This window comes from Hyla sarda, chromosome 3 (assembly GCF_029499605.1).
Source record: "Hyla sarda isolate aHylSar1 chromosome 3, aHylSar1.hap1, whole genome shotgun sequence".
Classification (NCBI taxonomy): domain Eukaryota; kingdom Metazoa; phylum Chordata; class Amphibia; order Anura; family Hylidae; genus Hyla; species Hyla sarda.
Genome location: NC_079191.1, coordinates 19,126,922 through 19,152,361, shown reverse-complemented (window position 1 = coordinate 19,152,361; position 25,440 = coordinate 19,126,922). Strand labels below are relative to the sequence as shown.

Genomic DNA, 25,440 nt, shown 5'->3' with positions numbered 1-25,440 from the left:
AGAGAGCAATTAAGCACTCAACTTCAGCAGCTCATAAGTACTGAAAGGATTAAGATTTTTTTTAATAGAAGTAATTTACAAATCTGTTTAACTTTCTGGAGCCAGTTGATGATATATACAGTGATCCCTCAACTTACAATGGCCTCAACATACAATAGTTTCAACATACAATGGTCTTTTCTGGACCATTGTAAGTTGAAACCAGACTCAACATACAATATACAGACAGTCCAGATCTGTGAAACATGTCAATGGCCGGAAGAACTGACCAATCAGAATGGGCAATTTATCCGGTAAAACACCTGTATTACTGAAGTGTATGCACTGACTGGTGTCTGGTAGCGCCCCCTACAGTACAGGGAGGTATGACATGTTCTGTACTCTTTACCTGTATTACTGAAGTGCATGCACTGACTGGTGTCTGGTAGCGCCTCCTACAGTACAGGGGGGTATTACATGTTCTGTACTCTTTAACTGTATTACTGAAGTGTATGCACTGACTGATGTCTGATAGCGCCCCCTACAGTACAGGGAGCTATTACATGTTCTGTACACTTTACCTGTATTACTGAAGTGTATGCACTGACTGGTGTCTGGTAGCGCCCCCTACAGTACAGGGAGGTATTACATGTTCTGTACACTTTACCTGTATTACTGAAGTGTATGCACTGACTGGTGTCTGGTAGCGCCCCCTACAGTACAGGGAGGTATTACATATTCTGTACTCTTTACCTGTATTACTGAAGTGTATGCAGTGACTGGTGTCTGGTAGCGCCCCCTACAGCACAGGGTGGTATTACATGTTCTATACTCTTTACCTGTATTACTGAAGTGTATGCACTGACTGGTGTCTGGTAGCGCCCCCTATAGTACAGGGAGGTATTACATGTTCTGTACTCTTTACCTGTACCAGGGTTAGCTGCTCCTTTGGACACCAGGTGAGGGCAGCTCCATGTTAATTTTTTAGGACACTGTGTACTGTACAGGACCCCGAAGAAGCTCCTGTCCTCTACATAGACCAGTGTTTCCCAAGCAGGGTGCCCCCAGCTGTTGCAAAACTACAATTCCCAGCATGCCCGGACAGCCTTTGGCTGTCTGGGCATGCTGGGAGTTGTAGTTTTGCAACAGCTGGAGGCTCTCTACTTGGAAAACACTGACATAGACCATGATTTACAACTCCCAGATCTTTATTACTTTTATATGTAAGGATTTGCTTTATTTATATTAGTTATCTACTTATTTCTATTTAATCCTCACTTTTTCCTATTTTTGGATGACATTTTGGATCTTTAGAACCAATTACCAGGTTTCCATAGAGTTCTGGTCTCAACATACAATGGTCCCAACATACAATGGTCGTCCTAGAACCGATTAATATTGTAACTTGAGGGACCACTGTATATATATATATATATATATATATATATATATATATATATATAACATTTTCCTGGATAACCCCTTTAAACTATCTTCACACATTGTAAAATGAGCAGTTTGGGTTACATAAATACGGAGGTAAGGTTGAGTATAAAAAAAATATCAATCATTTTTGAAAATAATGGGGGAGATTCATCAAAACCTGTGCAGAGGAAGAGCGGTGCAGTTGCCCATAGCAACCAATCAGATCGCTTCTTTCATTTTTCCACAGGCCTCTTTGAAAATGAAAGAAGAGAGCTGATTGGTTGCTATGGGCAACTGCACCGCTCTTCCTCTACACAGGTTTTGATGAATCTCCCCCAATGGGTCTACAAAATAATGGCGGGAAAAATCCTTATGTGCGATAAAATAATCAACATTTGATTGTCTATGGGAGTATTGGTGATACCTAAGTGATAAGCGATGTACTTAGGTATCTCTGGCGCTCCCGTAGACAATGACTGAAGCGGGTGCCACCTACTGCTCCATTCAGTGTGGAAAGTCCGGGCTTTGTTCAAAAGATCATGAAGTGTCCCAGAAGTCCGACGACCCCCCCTCCCCCTCCCCCTCCCGCCGTCACACACTTAGGGGATAAGTGTTTGATGACAGGGAGTCCGACCGCTGGGACCCCTCACAACCACCTGTACGTGGCCCCGATACTTACCTGTCCTTGGCGTGCTCCAGTCTCCACCCTCAGGGCTATTGTAAGTGACTGCCCGCTCAGCCAATGAGAGGCTGAGACAGGATCCTCGTCCCAGATGATGATTGAGTGAGTGGGCCGTCACTTGTGCTCGTTGCGAAAGATGGGGGCTGGAAGATCAGAAGATCAGCGGAGGTCCCAGCAGTCGGAAACCCACGATCAGGCACTTATCTCTAGTATTCCAGCCCTAAAAAACATATCCCCTTCCCCTGATTCCGGGGGTGTCTGTCTACCATTTTTTCCTGTTTCACTGTCAAATTTTGTTATTTTTCCTATTATTTTTTATTTACGGATGCAAATAACAAACACACTCATCATTTTAATGGCCTTTCAAATTTACAGATGCTTTTCTGTAGACTTTAAAGGGGTATTCCGGGCAAAAACTTTTATATATATATATATATATATATATATATATATATATCAACTGGTTCCAGAAAGTTAAACAGATTTGTAAATTACTTCTATTAAAAAATCTTAATCCTTCCAATAGTTATTAGCTTGTGAAGTTTTCTGTCTAACTGCTCAATGATGATGTCACGTCCCGGGAGCTGTGCATGATGGGAGAATGAATATCCCCATAGGAACTGCACAGCTCCCGGGACGTGAGTCATCAGAGAGCAGTTAGACAGAAAACAACAACTCAACTTCAGAAGCTAATAACTATTGGAAGGATTAAGATTTTTTTAATAGAAGTCATTTACAAATCTGTTTACCTTTCCGGAGCCAGTTGATATATATGAAAAAAAAGTTTTGGCCTGGAATACCCCTTTAATAAAACACATTGGCCCTCATTTACTAAGAGTGTTGTGTAGGTTTCAATTTATTTCCCACGGTATTTACGGTATTTTTCGCCGTGTAAGACGCATTTTTTCTTCCCCAAAACTGGGGGGAAAAAGTCGGTGCGTCTTATACGGCGAATACACCCCTATCGCGGCGGTCCCTGCGGCCATCAATGGCCAGGACCCGCGGCTAATACAGGACATCACCGATCGCGGTGATGCCCTGTATTAACCCTTCAGACGCGGCGATCAAAGCTGACCGCCGCGTCTGAAGGGAAAGTGATACTAACCCGGCTGTTTAGTCGGGCTGTTCGGGACCGCCGCGATTTCACCGCGGCGGTCCCGAACAGCCCGACTGAATAGCCGGGTTAGTGCTTACAGGACACCGGGAGGGACCTTACCTGCCTCCTCTGTGTCTTCTCCGTTCAGGGATCCCCTGTATGGCCGGCGCTCTCCTTCCTCGTCATCACGTCGTCGCGTACGTGCGTCGGCGTGCGTAACGTCGTGATGGCGGCGACGGAGAGCGAGGATACCCGGCCGGCAGCAGAGACGTTCCGGAGCGGCGGGGACACGGCGACAGCGATGGAGCGACATCCAGGGCAGCGGTGACGGGTCCGGAGCGGCGGGGACACGTGAGTATTACCTCCTATGCAGTGGTCTTCAATCTGCGGACCTCCAGATGTTGCAAAACTACAACTCCCAGCATGCCCGGACAGCCAACGGCTGTCCGGGCATGCTGGGAGTTGTAGTTTTGCAACATCTGGAGGTCCGCAGGTTGAAGACCACTATTGGGTTCAAAATCTTTCTTTTTTTTAGATTTTGCACCTATAAATTGGGTGCGTCTTATACGCCGGTGCGTCCTATAGGGCGAAATATACGTTACTAAGGTTTACCTACATTTTCCACTTTCCCTACATTTTGCTTTTTTTTCACACCTGTTCTGATCCGTCTGATTTTTCTCAGCTCAAATCCACCACATTTTCTGTGGAAACTTTCATAAATATGTTGGGATTTTGTGAAAATGTCGGGAACACGCCCCTTTTTGGAGACCACGCCCCCTTTCCCCCAGTGGTCACGCCTCTTTTCGGGGTTTTCTTAGCAAAATGGAGAGTTAGTCGGGTTTTTGTCAATTCTGGTGCAAATTCTGGCACACATGCTGGCGCAGAAAGAATATCTGGCGCAATGCGACAGAATCTGGCGCACAACCCGACAAAACATGTCGTGTTTGCACAAGTAAATGAGGGCCAATGTTTTTGAAATACTTTCAAAATGCAGTTTTTTACTCAATTTTATGGCCATATTTTTGTGATAAAAAAATAAATAAAAAAAATACGGCTCATTTTACACTATGTGAACATAGCTTCAGGTGGGTTGGGGGTCTTTGTATATGGCACTTTTACAGTGTCCATTGGAGGTATACATTTGAAGGATTCTCCAATACATGCCTCTAACGTATATATCTCCTCCCCATTGGCTCCTATTCTTAGGAGAGAGAAATCATATACCAAATATAACATGTTTTATTTTTTATTTTATTTTTTGAGGGGGGGTTGTTGTTGTTGTTTTTTTTTTTTTTTTTTTTTTTTTTTTTTGGGAGGGTTGTTGTTGTTGTTTTTTTTTTTTATTTTTCTCATTTACCCGATGCCTCAAGGCAGTTTAAAATGACTATTGGAAGATGCAAGATCCTTTAGCATTTTTATTTATGATTTATTTACGTGTGACTGAGACTGATATTGTACAGAATATATGTTCTTCTGTTCTTTTCTGAAACAATAAAAAAAAAAAAATTGGGAAAAAATAGACCCTGCGTTCCCACGAATGCGGAAAATCCGAATTCAATCATGCAGTCACCGCTCCCTGTAGACTGAAGGTAGAGAAATGTCTGTGATAATGTGATAGTCTGGTGACAAACAGAGGCAGGCGGTAATGGAGGAGGCGACGGGATCTCCCTCGTATCACAGGGGTATGGTGTGTAAAAGGGACATCGAAATGTGAGAAGGAAGAGGAAGAGGAAAGTTCTAGCATTTTAGTTGGCAAAAATTTGAGAAAAAAAAACATCTATGTAGCCCGTTAACTGGCCGTATAAAACCTACTGTACAGGCAAGAGCAGCATGCGATATCATAGATGGTGAAGACCGGGTTAAAGGCATTCTATAATAGTGGTGGTGGGGTAATGGGTACACCCCACATTTAGAATTGCTTAAATTCTTCCTTTGACATGTAATGATCCCAATCTTTCTATTTATCATAGTGATGACTTCTCACCTATGAGTTTCTGTATGCTGTCATCTTCCAGGCCTACAGCAAAAAGGCTGAAATGATCCTATGGTAAAGCTGTTACTTGACATGTGGTCCGGTGTAGGACCGTAAGCCAGATTTTGTTATTTCTAAAAAAAACTACTGTAACTGTAAATACATGTTCTTTGCTGAGTTTTACCAAACACAGGAGATGGAGCTAGGGATAAATAGCCTTAGTATGGTCTAAATAACTGATTTGGACCATGTATGATGGAGATGACTAGACTTTCTAGGTTGGATGACTAGGTTGAGGTGGCACAGGTTTTTTTGATCAGTGTAGGTGGTGCAGATTGTGCCGTATGAATGTTCCCATACTGCAGCTTATGACCTGTACCACAGGCCCCCAAATCCAGGTAACATCCAGCATGCTAAAAAGTTGAAAAATGAAAACACCATTTTGTTTTGTGAACCTAAACATTCCATCATGTTTGATTGTACCCAACAACCATGAATGGTTCGCGAACAACCCATACTGGTGTCCTTACACCTACTTTGTCTTCATACTCTCTTCCTATGTAAACATTTGTCGTAAAGAAAGTACGATCCTTCTACCTATACTTGGGGGTGTCAAAAAAGAGTCAAATAGAAGCTGACATATGTAGATTGACATGCAAAGAACTTTAGTACCGCTCAAATGCAACTTTTTTGAATGCTGAACAAGTGTATGCACTGTACAAGTTATTCTACGTTGTTCTGTTTCATTAACCTTTGTCTATTGTTTGACTACTTTCTGGCAGGTGTTTCCTCTGTGGCTTCCCTGATGTCCCTAGCTTGGGTGCTAGCCTCCTATCACAAGCTCCTTCGGGACTCCCGGGATGATAAGAAGAGCATGAGCTACAGAGGAGCGCTTATTCATCTCTTCTGGCGACTTTTCACCATATCATCCCGAGTTATATCTTTTGCCCTCTTTGCTTCAATCTTCCAGCTCTACTTTGGGATCTTTGTAGTAGTCCACTGGTGTGTCATGGCCTTCTGGATCATTCATGGTGGGACAGACTTCTGTATGTCCAAATGGGAGGAGGTCCTCTTCAACATGGTGGTAGGAATTGTGTACATTTTTTGCTGGTTTAACGTCAAGGAAGGCCGGACTCGATATAGAATGTTTGCTTATTACACTGTTATTCTGACAGAGAATGCTGCCTTGACGTTCCTATGGTATCTCTACAGAGACCCTAACACAACTGACTCCTATGCCGTGCCAGCACTGTGTTGTGTTTTTCTTAGTTTCGCAGCCGGGGTTGCATTCATGCTTCTCTACTATGGTGTGCTGCATCCCATGGGGCCACGAGCTAAGATATTTGCCAGCTCCTGTTGCGCCGAGCTGCTCTGGGGCATTCCTTTGCCCCCTGATGTTGAGCCCATGGCACCCCAAACCCCTGGGCACCGGGGGGCTCAGGCAACGCCCACCAGAGCGGTGGCGGAGCAACAGGACGATCTAGCAGCTGACACATGCTTGCCCGTTTTCCAGGTGAGACCAATGGTGCCATCCACTCCATCTGGGCGCCCTTATTACCCAGAGGGGCCCCTCATAAAGATTGACATGCCAAGAAAACGATACCCAGCTTGGGATGCTCATTTTGTTGACAGACGATTGAGAAGGACTATCAACATTCTTCAATATGTCACCCCCACAGCTGTAGGTATAAGATATAGAGACGGTCCTCTCTTGTACGAGCTTCTCCAGTACGAGTCTTCTCTCTAATGCTCCAAACCCAGAGGAACCTTATTTTTGTTTACGAGAAACACAGCTCATTGAAAAAATAACACAAAGAGAGAGCTTGTCCCAAGCTTCATTTATGGTCGCTATATGTATACAAAGATATCCTCTATGTTTTGTAAGTAAAAACAAAAAAAAATGAAGACTAACCTTCGGTGTTTTACACACAAGAAACAGTATTGAAACATCCACGCTACTATCCGGGGTGGAGAAAAGAAGTCTCCACTCTATATTTTATACATTGTACACCAAGTGTAGAGAATTCATGGGACTGGTGCTGATAGAACAAACTAACCTTCAACTGCCTTATGCCCTTTGGTGCTGAGTTTCATTAACTACTGTCACCTCTCTAATGCAAAACCGGTGGTTATTAAGTCAAGGAAGCGATGAAGCCTTTTTTCGTCCGACCACTTTCATGAGGTCAAGGTGCGGAGCGATGCTGAGACGGAACGTGATCAACGTGTCGTCTCACACCAGGGATATATGCAGAACCCGGCTCTAGCTTAACCCTTTCGCTGTAGGCCTCTCCCGCAACAGCCAAAGGGTTAACAAAAGGAACGGGATCTCAGAAAAGCCGCTATGTGATGGTCAGCTGTATTCTGCTTGCACTGAATTCACATAGTAATACCATTTTTACTTCCAAAAAAGATGGGGGGAAAAAAAAACAAAAAAACAACAACGGTTGACCTTCGATCAAACACCAAAAAAACTGTTTCACTCTACTACACCAGTCGAAAGAAAAAGAAAAAAAATCAGTAATAATTAAACTCAGCATGGTAGCAAAAAGAATGAAGACAATTTAAAGGCACAATACTTGGTTGGTGACTCTAAAATTCAATCTCTTCTAATTTCCCGTTTATTTTATTTTTATTTTCGAGGCCGCCCGACGAGCGCGGTGCGTTACAAATACCCACTAAAGTCCTATTTGTGTCTCATGTTCAATCTGAGCCTTAAGGTGATCTTTAGTGCTATTCTACTTTTCCTTTTTGTCTTATGACAAAAAAAAAAAATATATATATATATATATATAGATATATAGGTTATTTTCCTCTAACAGAGATACAATTACTGGTGCTTTGTACTTTTTTTCAGTTGTGATTGGCTAAAACCGTTCACATGGTGCATTTCTAAGAACTGGGGTGAAATTGTTCTCCTTTGTAAAGTGTGTATATCACAGAAATGAATGGGACAGCTGCTAGATTTTATTTTATTTAATTTCACCCGCAGTTCTACAAGATAATATCTCTTTCCGTAAAGCTTGACAAAAAGTACTGTGTATTAGTTTATTGAACTTTTTCAATTTTTTTATTTATTTTTATTATTATTATTATTATTATTATTATTACTATTACTTTTTTTTTCTCTTGCTCATTATGTTTTTGTTTTCTCAGATATGTGCACAAAAATTGTTTCATTTTTGGTATAATTACAAAAAAAAAACTGTTCCAAAATTGTTCCAGTATTTTATTTTATTTTTGTTTTGTTTCACAAACTCACACCTCATGAGACTATACGACACATTCTAGAGTATTGCTACGGTACTTTAAAAGGCCGTCTTGTTTCAAGGCATCATTTCCCACATTCGCTCTACTTGGCAAAAAAAAAAAAAAAAAAAGTAATATAAAAAGATATATAAATATATATACATATATAGAGAGAGTATATTTAAGTAAATCCTGTTAGTCTTTTCTGTGTGTGAAGTCGAAAGGAGTTATTTTTTAATTTTTTTTTATTTTATTTGCCGAAAAGAAATAAATAAATTAAATGTTGAGCTGAGCTAGGGAGATGTTCAACATTGTGTGTTGCTAAGAATTTATACATTTTTTGTTTTTGTTAGTTTTTTTGTCTTTAATTTTTCCATTTTAATTTTATTTTTTTTACCTGTATAATGTCCTAGTTATTCAACAAGGTGATGCAATGAGTTTTTGAAAACATTGAGTGAATAACTAAATTTTGTTCAAAAATTATACAAAAATATACTTTTTGTTGTTGTTCTGTTTGTTTTGCAAGGGATTATGGGAATTTATTCACCATAGTGTAGTAAGGGCTGCTTCAAAAAATGTAGCCTGTATGCCAAAAAAAAATATTAATTGGTTTCACTTTATATTAAACATTTCTAAATTCCTAAAAAAAATTGTCCATAATCCCAAGGAGATTTATGTTTATTTTTATGTATTTATTTATTTTTATTGTATGTATGTTATTTATTTTTTTATAATGCGTATGACTGTTATTGTCTTTGTGTGCATGCTATTTTTTATTTATTTATACATTTTTTTGTAAATCCACCAGAGACTGTTTTTGAATACTTCAGTGCAATACAGTAAGAACAAAAAAATAAAAATAATAGCATATAAAAGACTTAAAATAATGAAATGGGGTTTTCCAGGATGGCAATATATAGGATAAGCCCATCAATATTCAAAAGGCGGGGCTCTGACTATTAATAAGTCGGGTAAAGGGGCCACAGAATGCTACATCTACTTCATTGTTTACCAAGCGTACTCCATACTTTTAACCCATGTTCACACATTGTAACAAAATTGCCGTATTTTATTTACCACATGTTTTTTTACAACAGAATATCGGGGAAAACTGTCATATTGGGCAGGGATAGAGTGAAGCCCTAATCTTGCCCACACCCTCTGTCCCTGCCTACTTGCGTACCCGTCCTAAACAACGGGTCCACAACCACGAGGACGATCCCTTCCTATTATACGTGCAGGGACAGACAGAGTCAAAACAATAAAATACAATACAGATGGAGTCAGGCACAGCTGGAGGCACACAAAACTAACAAAAGTAAAACTAAACACACACAGTCAAATCAGAGTCAAACTAGCTGAGTCAGCAACTTGAGATAGCGAAGTACCAATACACAAAAGCAGAAGAAAGGTCAAAGCCGAGCCAAGATCAATATCAAGATTACAGAGACAAACAATGCTAGTTACTCAAAGACAAGTTATTTCACTGGCAACTAAAAACAGAATGAGCTGGACTTAAATGCTCTCTCCACAGGTGCAGGCTCGGCCGGCTTAGCTGCTCACAGCCCAGATTGGCTAAGGCATAGCCAAGCAACCAGGCCAAGCCAAACCTCAGGGAGGGTTAACCCTTTGAGTTCTTACAGAAACGAACTAAAAAATATAATTTGGCAATGTTGTATTAAAATTGTCTTTAAGTTCCAGATGGCCGTTTGTTTCTTTTACGGGGTGTGAACATGGCCTTAGTTACCCACTCCCCCCCCCCAATCACCACCACCACCAATCTAATCTTAACTTTTTAGTCCTGGAAAACCCCTATAATAAAGAGAACAGATGCAACAATGATAACCTTAAGGGTATGTTCACATGTGATGTTCCTGCAACAGTATTTGCTGTGATTTTTCCCTTTTTAATTTTTTTTTTGTTTGTTTGCTTTATTGTTTATTTTTTTTTAAACTGTAGGAAATCATTTACTTCTAATTTTCAACAAAAACAGAATAACAATCACTTGCAAACGTACCCTAAATGGAAACAAGAAAAAAAAAAAAGACAGATCAATTTAATATTTTTTCATGGGGAACTACGAAAATTGACAAAAATAAAATATCAGTGTTTTTGATTAGGTGTTACAATACCGTCAACATACTTGTAGCCAATGATCTATTTCTGAACTGTTTGTGGATTATACCATAATTCCTTAGGCAAGGTTCACACAACATAAAATCCAAAGAAACTTACATTCGTAAAATAAGTATAAAAAAAAAAACAGCCATAATTCCAATAAAAAATGGCTGCTTTTACAGTGTGTGTGAACATGACCCTGAAGTAAATTTCCAGACAGAAAATGATACACTGTGTTATATCTAGTGCATGGCCTGCAGGTGAGGTGTATAACAGAAAGTTTCCAACACCATAAAAGGAAATCTGTCATGCTCCGCCCCAGCGGTCCCTGCATAACTCCGCCCCCGAGGGTTCTACATTAAGTAAAATACAGCTTTGTCTATACAGTTCCCTTAACTGCACATAAGGGGCTATTTGAAGTATAAATTCCTTCTTTTCTGTATGTTTTTTCTTTCAATATATATTTTTTATTAGTTAAGGCTCTGTTCATGCATTTTTGTTAGGAAGCTGAAATGGCTTCTGATGGGACGTAATCACTTCTATTGGTATCCATTGGGTTTCCATTGGGCATTCTAGTGTTTTTGGTGGCAGACAACATTATTCTTGCTGTCATAAGTCAACACAACCCCTGACAGGGGCAGAGCCTGTGGGCCATGTGGTATGAGCCCAAAATGATTTAAGTAATAACAAAGATAAACTACTATTAAATCCCAAATTTTAATTTTGAATATATGATATTCTACGACTGTTTGTTGTTTTATTGTTATATCAGTAAATAAATCTCCATGTACCTGATGTCCTCCGCCGGGTCAGCCATATCACATGATGCAGAATTTCTTATATAAAGTAAAATGTCAATCACTTGTCCATAATACCGCTGTCTCTGTTGTGGTGCTAATGATGTAAATGGGACATTCTTTGGAAAGAAGTTCTGCATCAGCTGCTGTCAATCCAGATTCTTCAGCAGGGTAGGGACCGTCTACATAGCATAGAAGCTTAGGAACGGAATTGTTCGTTTTGACATTAACCCTATGTGTAAATCTATATCTATATTGACTCGTTTGGTTATGGATTGGTCATACGGTTGTGGGTGTTGCACAGTGACCCGGCCTTGTTATGGGAAATCCTTTGTTTTTATACTGTATAATTGCCGAAGCAAGTATTACATTTAATAAGGCCTATGTAAACCGCGCTGCTTACCTTATGTTCTATGGGTGACAACTTCTCCATAGCAGCCGTTTCATTATAACTTCATTATTAATTACCGTATTTTTCGCCGTATAAGACGCACTTTTTCTTCCCCAAAACTGGGGGGGAAAAAGTCGGTGCGTCTTATACGGCGAATACACCCCTATCGCGGCGGTCCCTGCGGCCATCAACGGACGGGACCCGCGGCTAATACAGGACATCACCGATCGCGGGGATGCCCTGTATTAACCCTTCAGACGCGGCGATCAAAGCTGACCGCCGCGTCTGAAGGGAAAGTGACACTAACCCGGCTGTTCAGCGATTTCACCGCGGCGGTCCCGAACAGCCCGACTGAATAGCCGGTTTAGTGCTTACAGGACACCGGGAGGGGGGACCTTACCTGCCTCCTCGGTGTCTTCTCCGTTCAGGGATCCCCTGTATGACCGGCGCTCTCCTTCCTTGTCATCACGTACGTGCGTCGGCGTGCGTAACGACGTGATGGCGGCGACGGAGAGCGAGGATACCCGGCCGGCAGCAGAGAGGTTCCGGAGCGACGGGGACGCGGTGACAGCGATGGAGCGACATCCAGGGCAGCGGTGACGGGTCCGGAGCGGCGGGGACACGTGAGTATTACCTCCTATGCAGTGGTCTTCAATCTGCGGACCTCCAGATGTTGCAAAACTACAACTCCCAGCATGCCCGGACAGCCAACGGCTGTCCGGGCATGCTGGGAGTTGTAGTTTTGCAACATCTGGAGGTCCGCAGGTTGAAGACCACTATTGGGTTCAAAATCTTTATTATTTTTAGATTTTGCCCCTAAAAATTGGGTGCGTCTTATACGCCGGTGCGTCCTATAGGATGAAAAATACGGTAATTAGGAATTATAACTGTATAGCGACACGTGCAAATATGTATGGAAAAACAATTCCCTGTACGACGATAAAAATCTCTATTTTTTCTTCTCCTCTTGTTCTATAGCACAGTGCAAGGAATTGTAACAGTACGAATAGCCCAGATGTCGCACATCCTCAATTCCTCAATAACCTTACAATAGACTTTTTTTCCAGAATGAAAAAATTTCTTTTCATTTGTGCCAATTTGCTGCTTCACAAATACCGGTAATTTGTCAAATTGTAAGGCGGCCTAAAACTCTTGAACCAGATTTTGTAGGACTCACTTTTAAGGCCGCTTCCGGTGAAGCATTATCTGGTCTCATTTTAGCATATGTATTATGGCTACAAACACAGACGGTGTTTTTTTTTTGTTTTTTTTTCACCCTGTAGTGGCAAATTTTTTAGGCTCAGTGACCTCTTTATAAAATCATTGCGTGCTCCGGGTATGGGTTTTTTTTTGTTTTTTTTTTTTTACAGGAAATTTCAAGAACGTTTTTCTACCCATAGACTTCTATATGCCATGATTAAGGGTCCTGCCTGACCCGAAACGCATTGGTTTTATGTGCTGACCATGTGTCCAAAATAAAGAAATCCTGTTTTGCATCCCACCTCGCTGGACATCAAGTCTTTCTGCATAGACTTCTATAGGTAGAAAAAAAAAGTCAGAAAAAAACTTACAGATATTGGGTCATATGATGAAAGAATCACATGACTTGTAATGAGAAAAATGCAGAAAAAAAAGCTTTTGCTGATACACATAGGGGGACATACAGTATTCAAAAACTTTGAAAGAAAAGTTTTTCTTAGACTACGCAGTCTTAGGCCGGGTTCACACTACGGAATTTCCGAGCTTTGAAATCCTGCTTGGAAATTTTGGTGCAGCAGAGTCCCATTGCTGTCAATGGAATTCCACTCCACAGTGCTCTACCGCGAATCTTTCTGTGACGGAAATTCCTCTGCCGAAAGAATGATCTCGGTCATTCTTTCTGCCGAATGCACGGGGAATACATGTCTATACAAATCTATGGGGATGACAATGTCCTTGCAGCCATAGTGCCTCCTTGCACCGGCTGCCCTCAGATTCTCCTGCCGGAATATTTCTGGATGCAGATTCCGTAGTATGAACCGAGCCTAAGATTGCGCCAGATTTTTTAACAGTGGCTCAGAGTGGCTGTTTGAAGATGGGGACATCTTACACATGCTCAGTCTACACCACGGGTAGTACACTTAAAGGGGTATTCCAGGAATAAAAAAACAGCCTTTTTTTTTTATTTTTATTTTTTTTTTATTTCAAAGACAGCTTCCTCCTTGTCTCTCCAATTTGGGTGTGGTTCTGCAGCTCGGCTCCGTCGAACTGAATGGAGCCAAGTTATAATATCACACCTAAAGTGGAGACAAGGAGGGCGCTGTCTTTGAAAGAAAAAAGGCCTATTTTTTATTCCTGGAATACCCCTTTAAAGGGGTACTCCACTACAAACATCTTATCCCTTATCCAAGTGGGAACCCTGCAATCTCTGCTTTGGCACCCCTGTCATTCGGTGCATGGAGCAAACGCTGCTCTGTGCTAGTGCTGGGCGGTATACCGGTATGAACCGGATACCGTTTTTTTTTTCTTCCACGGTATGGATTTTTGCCCATACCGCTATACCGGTCGGGCCCCTCCCCCACCCTCCGAGTCAATAAAAAAAATTAAACTTACCCGTAATGGGGGTGGTCCGGGCCATCCATCCTTCCTGTAGTGTCCGGCGGCATTCCAAGTGGAGGGTGAACCGGTCCGGGCTGTCCTTCTTCTCTGGGGGCCCTCTTCTCCACTCCGGGCAGGCTCCGGCCTAGTAACGCTGCATAGACGCCACTGCGCAGCGACGCACCTGACGTCACGGTGTAGCAGCGTCTATGCAGCGTACTAGGCCGGAGCCTGCCCGGAGTGGAGAAGAGGGCCCCCAGAGAAGAAGGACAGCCCGGACCGGTTCTCCCTCCACCCGGAATGCCGCCGGACACTACAGGAAGGATGGATGGCCCGGACCACCCTCCCCGGACGGTCCCTGCAGCAACTGGGAAGGTGAGTCAGGGTTCTGGGATGGACAGGGGTCTGTATAATATACTATACCTACAGTAGGCCCTCCAGCTGTTGAGGCCCTCCAGCTGTTGCAAAACTACAACTCCCAGCATGCCCGGACAGCCAACGGCTGTCCGGGCATGCTGGGAGTAGTAGTTTTGCAACAGCTGGAGGCACCCCTAGTTGGGAAACACTGACCTATACTATACACTACTATATAGTCCAACATGCTGGGAGTTGTAGTTTTGCAACAGCTGGAGGCACCCCTAGTTGGGAAACACTGACCTATACTATATACTACTATATAGTCCAACATGCTGGGAGTTGTAGTTTGGCAACAGCTGGTGGCACCCCTGGTTGGCAAACACTGACCTATACTATACACTACTATATAGTCCAACATGCTGGGAGTAGTAGTTTTGCAACAGCTGGAGGCACCCCTAGTTGGCAAACACTGACCTATACTATACACTACTATATAGTCCAACATGCTGGGAGTAGTAGTTTTGCAACAGCTGGAGGCACCCCTAGTTGGGAAACACTGACCTATACTATACACTAATATATAGTCCAACATGCTGGGAGTTGTAGTTTTGCAACAGCTGGAGGCACCCCTAGTTGGGAAACACTGACCTATACTATACACTACCATATAGTCCAACATGCTGGGAGTAGTAGTTTTGCAACAGCTGGAGGCGCCCCTAGTTGGGAAACACTGACCTATACTATACACTACTATATAGTCCAACATGCTGGGAGTTGTAGTTTTGCAACAGCTGGAGGCACCCCTAGTTGGGAAACACTGACCTATACTATATACTACTATAAAGTCCAACATGCTGGGAGTAGTAGTTTTGCAACAGCTGGAGGCACCCCTAGTTGGGAAACACTGACCTATACTATACACTACTATATAGTCCAACATGCTGGGAGTTGTAGTTTTGCAACAGCTGGAGGCACCCCTAGTTGGGAAACACTGACCTATACTATATACTGCTATATAGTCCAACATGCTGGGAGTTGTAGTTTTGCAACAGCTGGAGGCACCCCTAGTTGGGAAACACTGACCTATACTATATACTGCTATATAGTCCAACATGCTGGGAGTTGTAGTTTTGCAACAGCTGGAGGCACCCTGGTTGGGAAACACTGACCTATACTATACACTACTATATAGTCCAACATGCTGGGAGTTGTAGTTTTGCAACAGCCGGAGGCTGTAGGGTTTTTTGTTACATCTATTTAAAAGGGCACTCCACTGCCCCAGTGTTCAGATCATTTAGTTCCAAAAGCCCATTTAGTTCCGCTACGCCACCTCAATGCAAGTCTCAATGTATTAAAAAAAAATATCGTGAAATACCGAGATACCGCGATACTTTAGAAAAATACCGTGATACTCATTTTTGGTCATATCGCCCAGCACTACTCCGTGCCCGATGACTGGTGATGCCGGCCACCACGCCCCCTCCATTCACATCTATGAAAGGAGGTTGACAGCTATGTACTGGCCATCGCGCCCCCTCCCGTGATGTCATGAATGCAAAAGCTGCAAGCTTCTGTGTTCCTGACGCCACCGCTGCCGGCCCGGAGAATGCGGCGGTCTCCAGAGGCGGGACCCCCGCAATCTAACATCTTATCCTCTATCCTTTGGATAGGGGATAAGATGTTTACAGCAGAGTACCCCTTTAAGGACTGGGTTTTTACTCTGGCGCGTACTTTAGAAAATTTTTGTGCAAATTAGGCCTCGTCCCCTATATCCCTGAGACCACAAGGCAAAACTCTTTTCCAAAAATGTTTTGCCTTCTTTACACCATGTGTGCCAATTTTAAAAAAGTGGGGCCTCTAAAAAAAAAAAGGACACACAAAAAAGGCAAATTTCATTTTGATTATGTCCCCAACTATTTATGGAATAAACTATACAAAAACTGCATCTTGCAGGTAAAAAAACGAGGGTCGGTCATTTGTAGTGTTTGTTTTTTTCCAGGCAAAAAAAAAAAAAAAATTCCAAACCAAATTTGAGGTCACACGAAGTAGGATTCTACACTTATTTTATTTTACGCACTGTGTCCGCAATTTGTCATTTTACTGAACACTCCAAAGGGCAGTCGGTAAGTTTGTAATTGAAAGTTTTGTTTGTTAAAATTGAAATATTTTAGCGATCTGCTGGTTGAGATGTGGGTTACTGTCTCCTCTGCTGGCGCTCAAGATCACGTGATGTTCATTGTTCATGTGATCTTGGCTGGTATTGTTTTTTTTTTTAACCTTTGTATGTGTCGTCAACACCAATGTACCATGGGCAGACTCCAGTGGTGTAAATGGCGCAACCGTAGTGAGAAAAATAATCAGGTTGTGGGCGGGCGCGGTGCAGGCCTGAGATTGCGAATGTATTGCAATCTGGGAAAAGTAGAACGGGGGCACTGGACAAGCCCCCAAACTCGAACTGGTAAGAAAATGGGGAGGACTTGTGATTTTTAAAGTTATTCCTGTTATCGCAACACACCATATCCCAACGCGCTTTTCCCCACCAAATAATAAGGGGGTTCATCAGGGGAAATAAACAGTATTCTTTATGAGAGATAACATAAGGCAAATACAGACAACATGATATACTAGGCAGTGGTCTTCAAACTGCAGCCCACCAGATGTTGCTAAACTACAGAGTACTACAGAGTTGTAGTTTTGCAACATCTGAAGGGGTACAGTTTGGAGACCACTGTACTAAGGCAATCAAACACCATGCGTAATGCCAGTAAATACCACGGTCCAGTAGTGGGGAAAAAGGAATAAAATGATACTTACCTAGCCACCATCCACCACAGCTCCCGTTCCCCTCCTTCCAGTTTCCCAATTTTCTCTCTTCTTCCTTCTTTAGGGACAAGCATTTTTTGCAGGACCTGCCAGCTCAGCCGACCACAAGATTGGAAATCACTGCGGCCGTGATTGGCTGAGCCAGCAAGTTCTGCACCAAGTGGGCGATTGGAAGCTGTGGGGGACCAGGGTTAGGTGAGTATAGTTTTTTTTTTTCTATTTTTCTTCCCTACCCAGCACTATATTTTTTTTAGAGGTTTAAAAAATTCATATGTATAAAATACAGAAACAACACCTCTTCTACAACACATCTTCAGGTGCTATGACCCTAGGCCAGTTACTTAATAATTTATTTGTAATTTCCTACTTAAGATTCTCCTATAAATAAATCTCCAGCGAGTTTTTTTCTTGTTCTTTATAAAATTGGTTGAAAAGAAATAAGGGAAACAATAGTTTATCATGTATGAAATGACCTGGAGTAGTGATGCTATTTCTCTGGTTGAGGTTGTGCGTCTATGGCTGACACAGCAGAGATTTTACATATAGCTGTGTTCACACCCCGGGATTTCCTGATATAGAAGCCGCTTTTTGGATATTGGGCACAATTTTAATTAATATGGTATCTAGATTGTTTCAAAGTGGCCTCAGTAATGTCGCTACTGATGTTTTAGCCTGGGTTTTGATGAAGTGTGCAAGCACACGAAACACGTCGAGGTCAGGAGTATGGTGGCACGGTGATATGGTGTTTGTAGAAACTTAATAAAGGGGGGGAAAAAATTTTACGACGGGAGCTGGATCAGAAATCATTTCTTCTGCCGAAGTCCCAGATATTCCTCAAAAAATGCTTCATCAGTGATTATACTGCATGTTGCATAGAGCTTTTCAGTATTTTTTACTGTGGGATATCTGGTCACATGGCATGTTTTTTGGAAAACTGCTACTGCAGTTTTTAAGCCAGGACTGGAAAAACTCTATATTAAGATGTAACATTTATTGAATATAGCTTAAAATTTAACCAAACAAGTCCACAAGGTTGGCAGATTACCACCAGAATTACACCATCAAATGCCACAATTCTTTGCCCAAAATAATGGCCAATACACTCAGTGGGTATACAAAAAACCAAGCCAGATAAATCAAATACACACCCCATGCATTTGTGATTTTTAATGTAATTGCGACGCACCATATTCTGATGCATTTTCTCCCCATATAATAAAGCGATTCATTAGGGGACATAAATAGTACAGTGGTCCCTCAACATACGATGGTAATTCCTTCCAAATGACCCATCGTTTGTCGAATCCATCGTATGTTGAGGGATTCGTGCAATGTAAAATATAGGAAGTTATACTCACCTGTCCCCGCCGCTCCGGACCGTGTCCTCACCGCTCCCGATGCTGTCCCAGGAGCTCCCGATGCTGTCCCGCTGCTCCGGCGTCTTCTTTGGGATCCTCGGGCTTCTTCCGCATCTTCTCCGGTGTCCGGGCCTCGCTTTGTGGTGACGTTATTACATTGCGGCGCCGGGACGGCGTGTGCAGCGACGTAATAACGACGCCGGAAAGCGAGGCCCGGACCCCAGAGAAGATGCAGAAAATGCCGGAGGATCGCGAAGTGGATCCGGAGCAGCGGGGATAGGTAAGTGAACCTGTCAGGGATGCTTAAACTGCTATCCGGCAGCAGCTTAAGGATTTTGCGCTGTCGGATAGCAGTTAATGCGATGGCCCCGACATATAAAAGTATCGTATGTCGATGCTGACATCGACATGCGATGGCCTCTGAGAGGCCATAGTATGTCGATTTGATCATATGTTGGGGCCATCGCATGTCGGGGGTTACTGCATTATATATGAGAGATAACATAAGGCAAATACAGTGACCACCAGACCTACGATGGCCCCGACATATGATGAAATCGACATACGATGGCCTCTCAGAGGCCATCGCATGTCGATGTCAGCATCGACATATGATGCTTTTTTATGTCGGGGCCATCGCATTAAGTGCTATCCGGCAGCGCCAAATGCTTAAGCTGCTGCCGGATAGCAGCTTAATGTTCCCCGTGTGGTGCGGTAAGTATTACTTACCCCTCCACGATGCTCCGGGGTGCCCTCCGGGTCCAGCGCTGGTCTTCCAGCGTCTTCTCGGCCCTCTCCGATGACATCAATACGCTGCTGCGCACGCCATCCAATAGGAATGGCGTACGCAGCGGCGTAATGACGTCGCTACGCAAGCCCAGTAAGGCCTTGCGGAAGACAGAAGAGGACCGGAGAAGACAGAAGAGGACCTCAGAAGACAGTGGAGGACCGGAGAAGACCAGGAAAGCCCAGCGGAGGCCCGGGGTCACCATCGGGAGCGGCGGGGACACCATCTCGAGCGGCGGGGACAGGTGAGTACAGCTTCCAATACTTTACATTGCACGGATCCCTCAACATACGATGGATTCGACAAACGATGGCTTGTTTGGAACGAATTACCAACGTATGTTGAGGGACCACTGTACAGATAACTAAAGCAGTGGTCTCCAAACTGAGACCCATTAGATTCCTCAAAGGTACAACTCCCAGCATGCCCGGGCAGTTTGGAGACCACTGTACTAAGGCAATCAAACACCGTGCATAGAGGCGGTAAATACCACAGTCCAGGATTGTAACACTCAATCAGATACCCTACTCATAGTGTAGCAGGAGCTGCCATGTAGTTTATCACTCTCTGATATTTTACTGTGATACATGTGAAAATATAAAGGAAGGACTTATACTCCTTCCTGCTGGTTCCAGTTCTTTTTAAAAAACTGCAAAACTGGCGTGAATAAAATAAATTGTCAACAGTCTTGATAGCTTCTATAATTTTTTTGTACAGTGGTCCCTCAACATACGATGGTAATCCGTTCCAAATGGACCATTGTTTGTTGAAACCATCGTATGTTGAGGAATCCGTGCAATGTAAAGTATAGGACAGTGGACTACAACCTGCGGACCTCCAGATGTTGCAAAACTGTTGGCTGTCCGGGCATGCTGGGAGTTGTAGTTTTGCAACATCCAGAGGTCCGCAGGTTGAAGACCACTGGTATTGGAGGTTATACTCACGTTTCCCCGCTGCTCCGAACCGTCACCGCTTGTCACCGCTGCCCTGGATGTCGCCTTCCATCACTGTCGCTGCGTCCCCCGAGGTGTCCCCGACGCTCCGGCAAGGCCTCTGCTTCCCCGACATCCTCGCTCTCCTTCGCCGCCATCACGTCGCTACGCACGCCGCTCCTATTGGATGACGGGATGGCGTGCGCAGCGACGTGATTACGACGATGGAGAGCGCCGACGATGCTGGGGATCCCGAAGAGGACGCGCCGGAGCCCCGAGGACAGGTAAGTGATCGTCAGCGGACCACATGGGGCACCGTAAACGGCCATCCGGCGGCAGCTGAAGCAGTCAGCGCTTCCGGATAGCCGTTTATGCGATGGCCCCAACATACAAAAGCATCGTATGTTGATGCTGCCTCTGAGAGACCATCGTATGTTGAAATGATCGTATGTCGGGGCCATCGTAGGTCGGGGGGTCACTGTATAGAGTTCCTATGCAGAACTATGTGTCTGGGTACTATGGGTTCTAACCATGTGTTATCCAATCCTGCATTACATGTAACTACCCCCCCCTCTGCTAGAAAAGGGCAGGTAGAAGAGATAAAGGGGTACTCCGGTGCTTAAACATCTTATCCCCTATCCAAATGATAGGGGATAAGATGCCTGATCGCGGGAGTCCCGCCGCTGGGGACCCCCGGGATCATGCACGCGGCACCCCGTTTGTAATCAGTCCCCGGAGCGTGTTCGCTCCGGGACTGATTACCGGCGACTATAGGGCGGGCGGCGTGTGACTTCACGCCTCCGCCCCTGTGTGACCTCACGCTCCACCCCCATGTGACGTCACGCTCCGCCCCGCAATGCAAGCCTACGGGAGAGGGCGTGATAGCTATCACGCCCCCTCCCGTAGGCTTGCATTGAGGGGCAGAGTGTGACATCACACGCCGGCGCAGGCGTGACGTCACATGCCGCCCGCCCTGTAGTCACCCGTAATCAGACCCGGAGCGAACACGCTCCGGGGACTGATTACAAACGGGGTGCCGCGTGCATGATCCCGGGGGTCCCCAGCGGCGGGACTCCCGCGATCAGGCATCTTATCCCCTATCATTTGGATAGGGGATAAGATGTTTAAGCACCGGAGAACCCCTTTAAGACTCCATGCACATATAATATTGGAGATCCACCGTCGGGTATTTATTTGATAAATTTGAGGATCAGATCTCAACACAAGGAAGAGGTTGAAGCTTTCCATAAAAACTCCTTAGGACATGGTCAAAATAAAGTTTAAGGCCTTGTTCACACATGGCGGACTTTCCAAGTGCAATTGAGCAAAAAACTTCAGCTCGGAAATTCTGTTGCAGCAGAGTCCCATTGTTTTCAATTGGACTCTGCTGCATCGCGCACATGGCAGAATTTCCGAGCCAGAAACATCTGGCACGGAAATAAAAATTCCGGCCTCCTCATGTCAATTCTTTATGCAAAATCCGATCAGAAATGCATTGCCATTTATGGAGCAGGCGAATTTCCTAGCGGTCCTAGCACCGACTGTACTATACCAGAATGTCCACCCAAAAATTTTCTTCCGGACGTTCCGCGAAAGATTCTGCCATATGAACATAGCCTTATGGACCAGAAGATATCCCGAATATCAAAGCTTGTTTGTAGTCTGTAATCTTGGAGGCACATAGGTCTGCAATTGAGCTGTATACAAAAATGGTAGAACATTTTTATACAATTAGTTTTTATTTTACATTCATTGGATCCACATTAAATGGCTGTCATTTTGTTGATAATCTTTCCAAAAACAAGAAGCATACCTTTACTTGAGATATAGTAGGGTCAATGACGAGATAAATTTATGTCCAAATTTTGTAAAACTGAGAATGATGATTTGCGTGATGGAAAGACCAGCAGAAACGTAGGCTGGCCATAGACATCGAAGGTCAATCTGTCGTCTCAAAAATAGCCTGGCGCTTAAAACAAAATGTCACCCGTTCCATATCCCACAAAGTATATTGAGCGCTATTTTATGATGCCGTAAGAGTTGAGTAAACTATATAACTTGTTTATATGGATTGTCAAATGTCAATGAAGACAATTAAACAGCCAAAAAACCAAGTGGGCCATTAATTCCAGAAGTCAACCAGGGACGATGATCAGTAAAAAGCTCACCAGAAAAATGTAAACAAAAAAAAAATTGAAAAAGAAAATTTGTTTTTCACGACACTTTCATCTCATGTCTATGGCCGGTTAATTCTGAAAACTTAAGTTACTTGCCATTTTGGAATTCTGCTTTTTGTGTGATTTTTAGGGTTACTCTTTGATACTTGTTTGTGTCATATCATGGGGTATTCTAGAAGGAACTCTATGAACACAGTCTTGGGGTAATAAGTCTTGAGAAATTGTTAGGCTCCTTTCACACTATATGTTGCTCCGTTTTAAAGACTCGTTATAATGTCCGTTAAGAAAACCCTTAAAAACGGCCGTTACGAAATCCCATTCAAGTCTATGGGATTTTTTTTATTATCCTTTATCACCCGTTATAGCGGGTTATGAATAACGGACGTTATTTGTGACGGGAGAAAAACGTTACATACATTATGGAATTTTGGCACATTGTTTTTCTATGTGCTTAAGGGAATCACACGTTGATAGTTTGATATTTTTGCTGTTGTATTTTCAAGCGTTGAGCTTACTAACAATATTGTTCTACATGGTTTAGATACCAAGATATGTGAATATTGTATTACTAGGCAATACATAAGATGTAAAAGGCAAAAACCTTGACAGATGTGGTTGTAAGGTTCTGTTTGCTGTACCACCATGTTTTCTGCCCTGATAGGGTCCACATTTAAGCTGGCTATACCGAATAGATAAATGTTGGCCAAACTCTCTGATTTCTGTGGGATTGAGTGATATTCAAATGTGTTTTGGGCAGACCAATAGCGTCCAGAGGCCTGGCCATCAGCAGAACCAAGCATGTTGGATTTTGTCATGCCTGATAATATGGTACTGGGGCCAGAGGGAAAAAAAAAATAAAAGGCATACTTACCTCTCCCCGGTCCCCCGCTGGTCCCCCTCAGCTCTTATTAGACTCCAGTACCAGTACCCTAATCTGCTCTCTTCTTTCTGCTTCCAGCACAAGTGCCTGGTGCAGGACCTGCCCACCCATCTATTCACTTATCAAGACTGGACACAACTGTTGCCAGTGATTGGCTGAGCTGACAGATCCTGCTCCAAGCACTTGTTTCAGAAGCAGGAAGAAGATAGATTACAGGACTGGACTCGAGCCGAATGGGAGCTGAGGGGCATCAGTGGGGGACCAGGGCTAGGTAAGTATGGCTTTTTTTTCTATTTCCCCCTGACCCCAATATCACATTGTTTTTTAGAAAACACTGGAAACAAATATTTTGGGCCAACGCTAAAGTGTTTAGGGGGAAATGGGGATAACTGTTTGTCAGATGAGCGTTTGGAAGTCAACTCATCCCATATGTATGGCTGGCATTAGAAAGTTTATTGAGATACCAGTTGGGTTTTATAAAGATAATAAAGATCCAAGGTGAGGAGCCACAAATGTCTCTCGGCTTTACAGGAGTTCACCAAGATCATAAAGTATTAGCCAAATAAAGGAAATGTGATTTAAGAAAAAAAAAATACCCTTCATCTCCCGCCACCCCAATGCAGCGATGACGTGTCCGTATAACTTGTAAAGATATCCCAGTGATCTCAAGAACAGGGACACAATTTTCCCGCTTATGCACGCTGCTGCTCCTTTCATTTTCTATAGGAGCCCCAGAGACAGATGAACACAGTACTTGGCTATCTCCGGCAGCTCCCATAAAGAATGGAAAGAGCAGCGCATGTGCTACCAGCCACCATTCTAATGGGAAACTTGGGTCCTCGTTCTCAAGATCAAGGGGGCTCCAGCGCTAGAAAAAAACAGTACTTGGCTATCTCTGGCAGCTCCCATAGAGAATGAATGGAGCAGCGCATACGTGACTCTCCACTCAATTCTAATAAGAAACTTGGTTCCCAGTTTGTGTAGGCTTCTAATACCCTGTGCATACTGCACAATTTCTGCTTTGGAAAATTCCAGATTCCAGACTTCACCGAAAGAATGAACATGTTCATTCCCATCGGTGGGACCCCCCTGCGATCAGACACTTCCCTATTCTTCAGATAGGGGATAAGTTTTCCTAAACTGGACTACTCCTTTCATATAAGTGACTCCTTTCATATAAGTGGAATTTTAAGATTAAGAAATTTTAGTCTTCGTTATGGTTTTACATGACTATAGCTGTGAAACTAAAAAAAAAAGCACTTACATCTTATATGGGCCAAACTGTATCTCCTTATGCCATCAATTTCACACTTAGGAATTCACCAGGGGAAAATGCCTCCAGAATACATAATTTCACAGAAGAACCATATGGCGGCACATAGCATGCCTATGGCTCTATAGTATGGGACAACAGAATGTCCACCAGGCCTAATACTGATAAGGAAAGTTTACCAATGGAGACAATTTTGGATTGCTTACACTCAACATGCATTGAATGTCACCATAACTTCAGCAGTGTCCAGTGTGACCAACAATGTAATCTTCCAAGCTGCACAAATGCAATATTACGGACCGGTCTTGCTATACTTCCAATATCAACTCGGTTTATGCATGTCTAGATTTAGTGTCTCATTGGCAAAATTAAAGGTATTGATGGAAAATAAATGGGCATTGATAACTGAAATACTGTTTTCGGTTCACTTTTTTTTTTCAAAAGCACAAACACACAATAGTCACCCACACATTTGTCAGGGTCAACTACACATTTTATTTAGGATTATCAGGTAGACACAGCTGGTACACTGCTTATGCAACATTATTGGGGGGAAAATGTACTGAAAGC

At 43.3% G+C, this 25,440-nt stretch overlaps 1 protein-coding gene across 1 annotated transcript in view; it reads left to right on the top strand.

Moving 5' to 3' along the window:
* XKR6 (XK related 6) overlaps positions 1-10,123 on the top strand; it is a 269,421-nt gene extending 259,298 nt beyond the window's left edge. The window contains exon 3 of the mRNA XM_056563836.1: positions 5,937-10,123. Coding sequence (XP_056419811.1) covers positions 5,937-6,901 — 965 coding nt within the window. The 3' untranslated portion in view covers positions 6,902-10,123. The remainder of the gene's footprint in view (positions 1-5,936) is intronic.
* Positions 10,124-25,440: the final 15,317 nt, after the last annotated feature.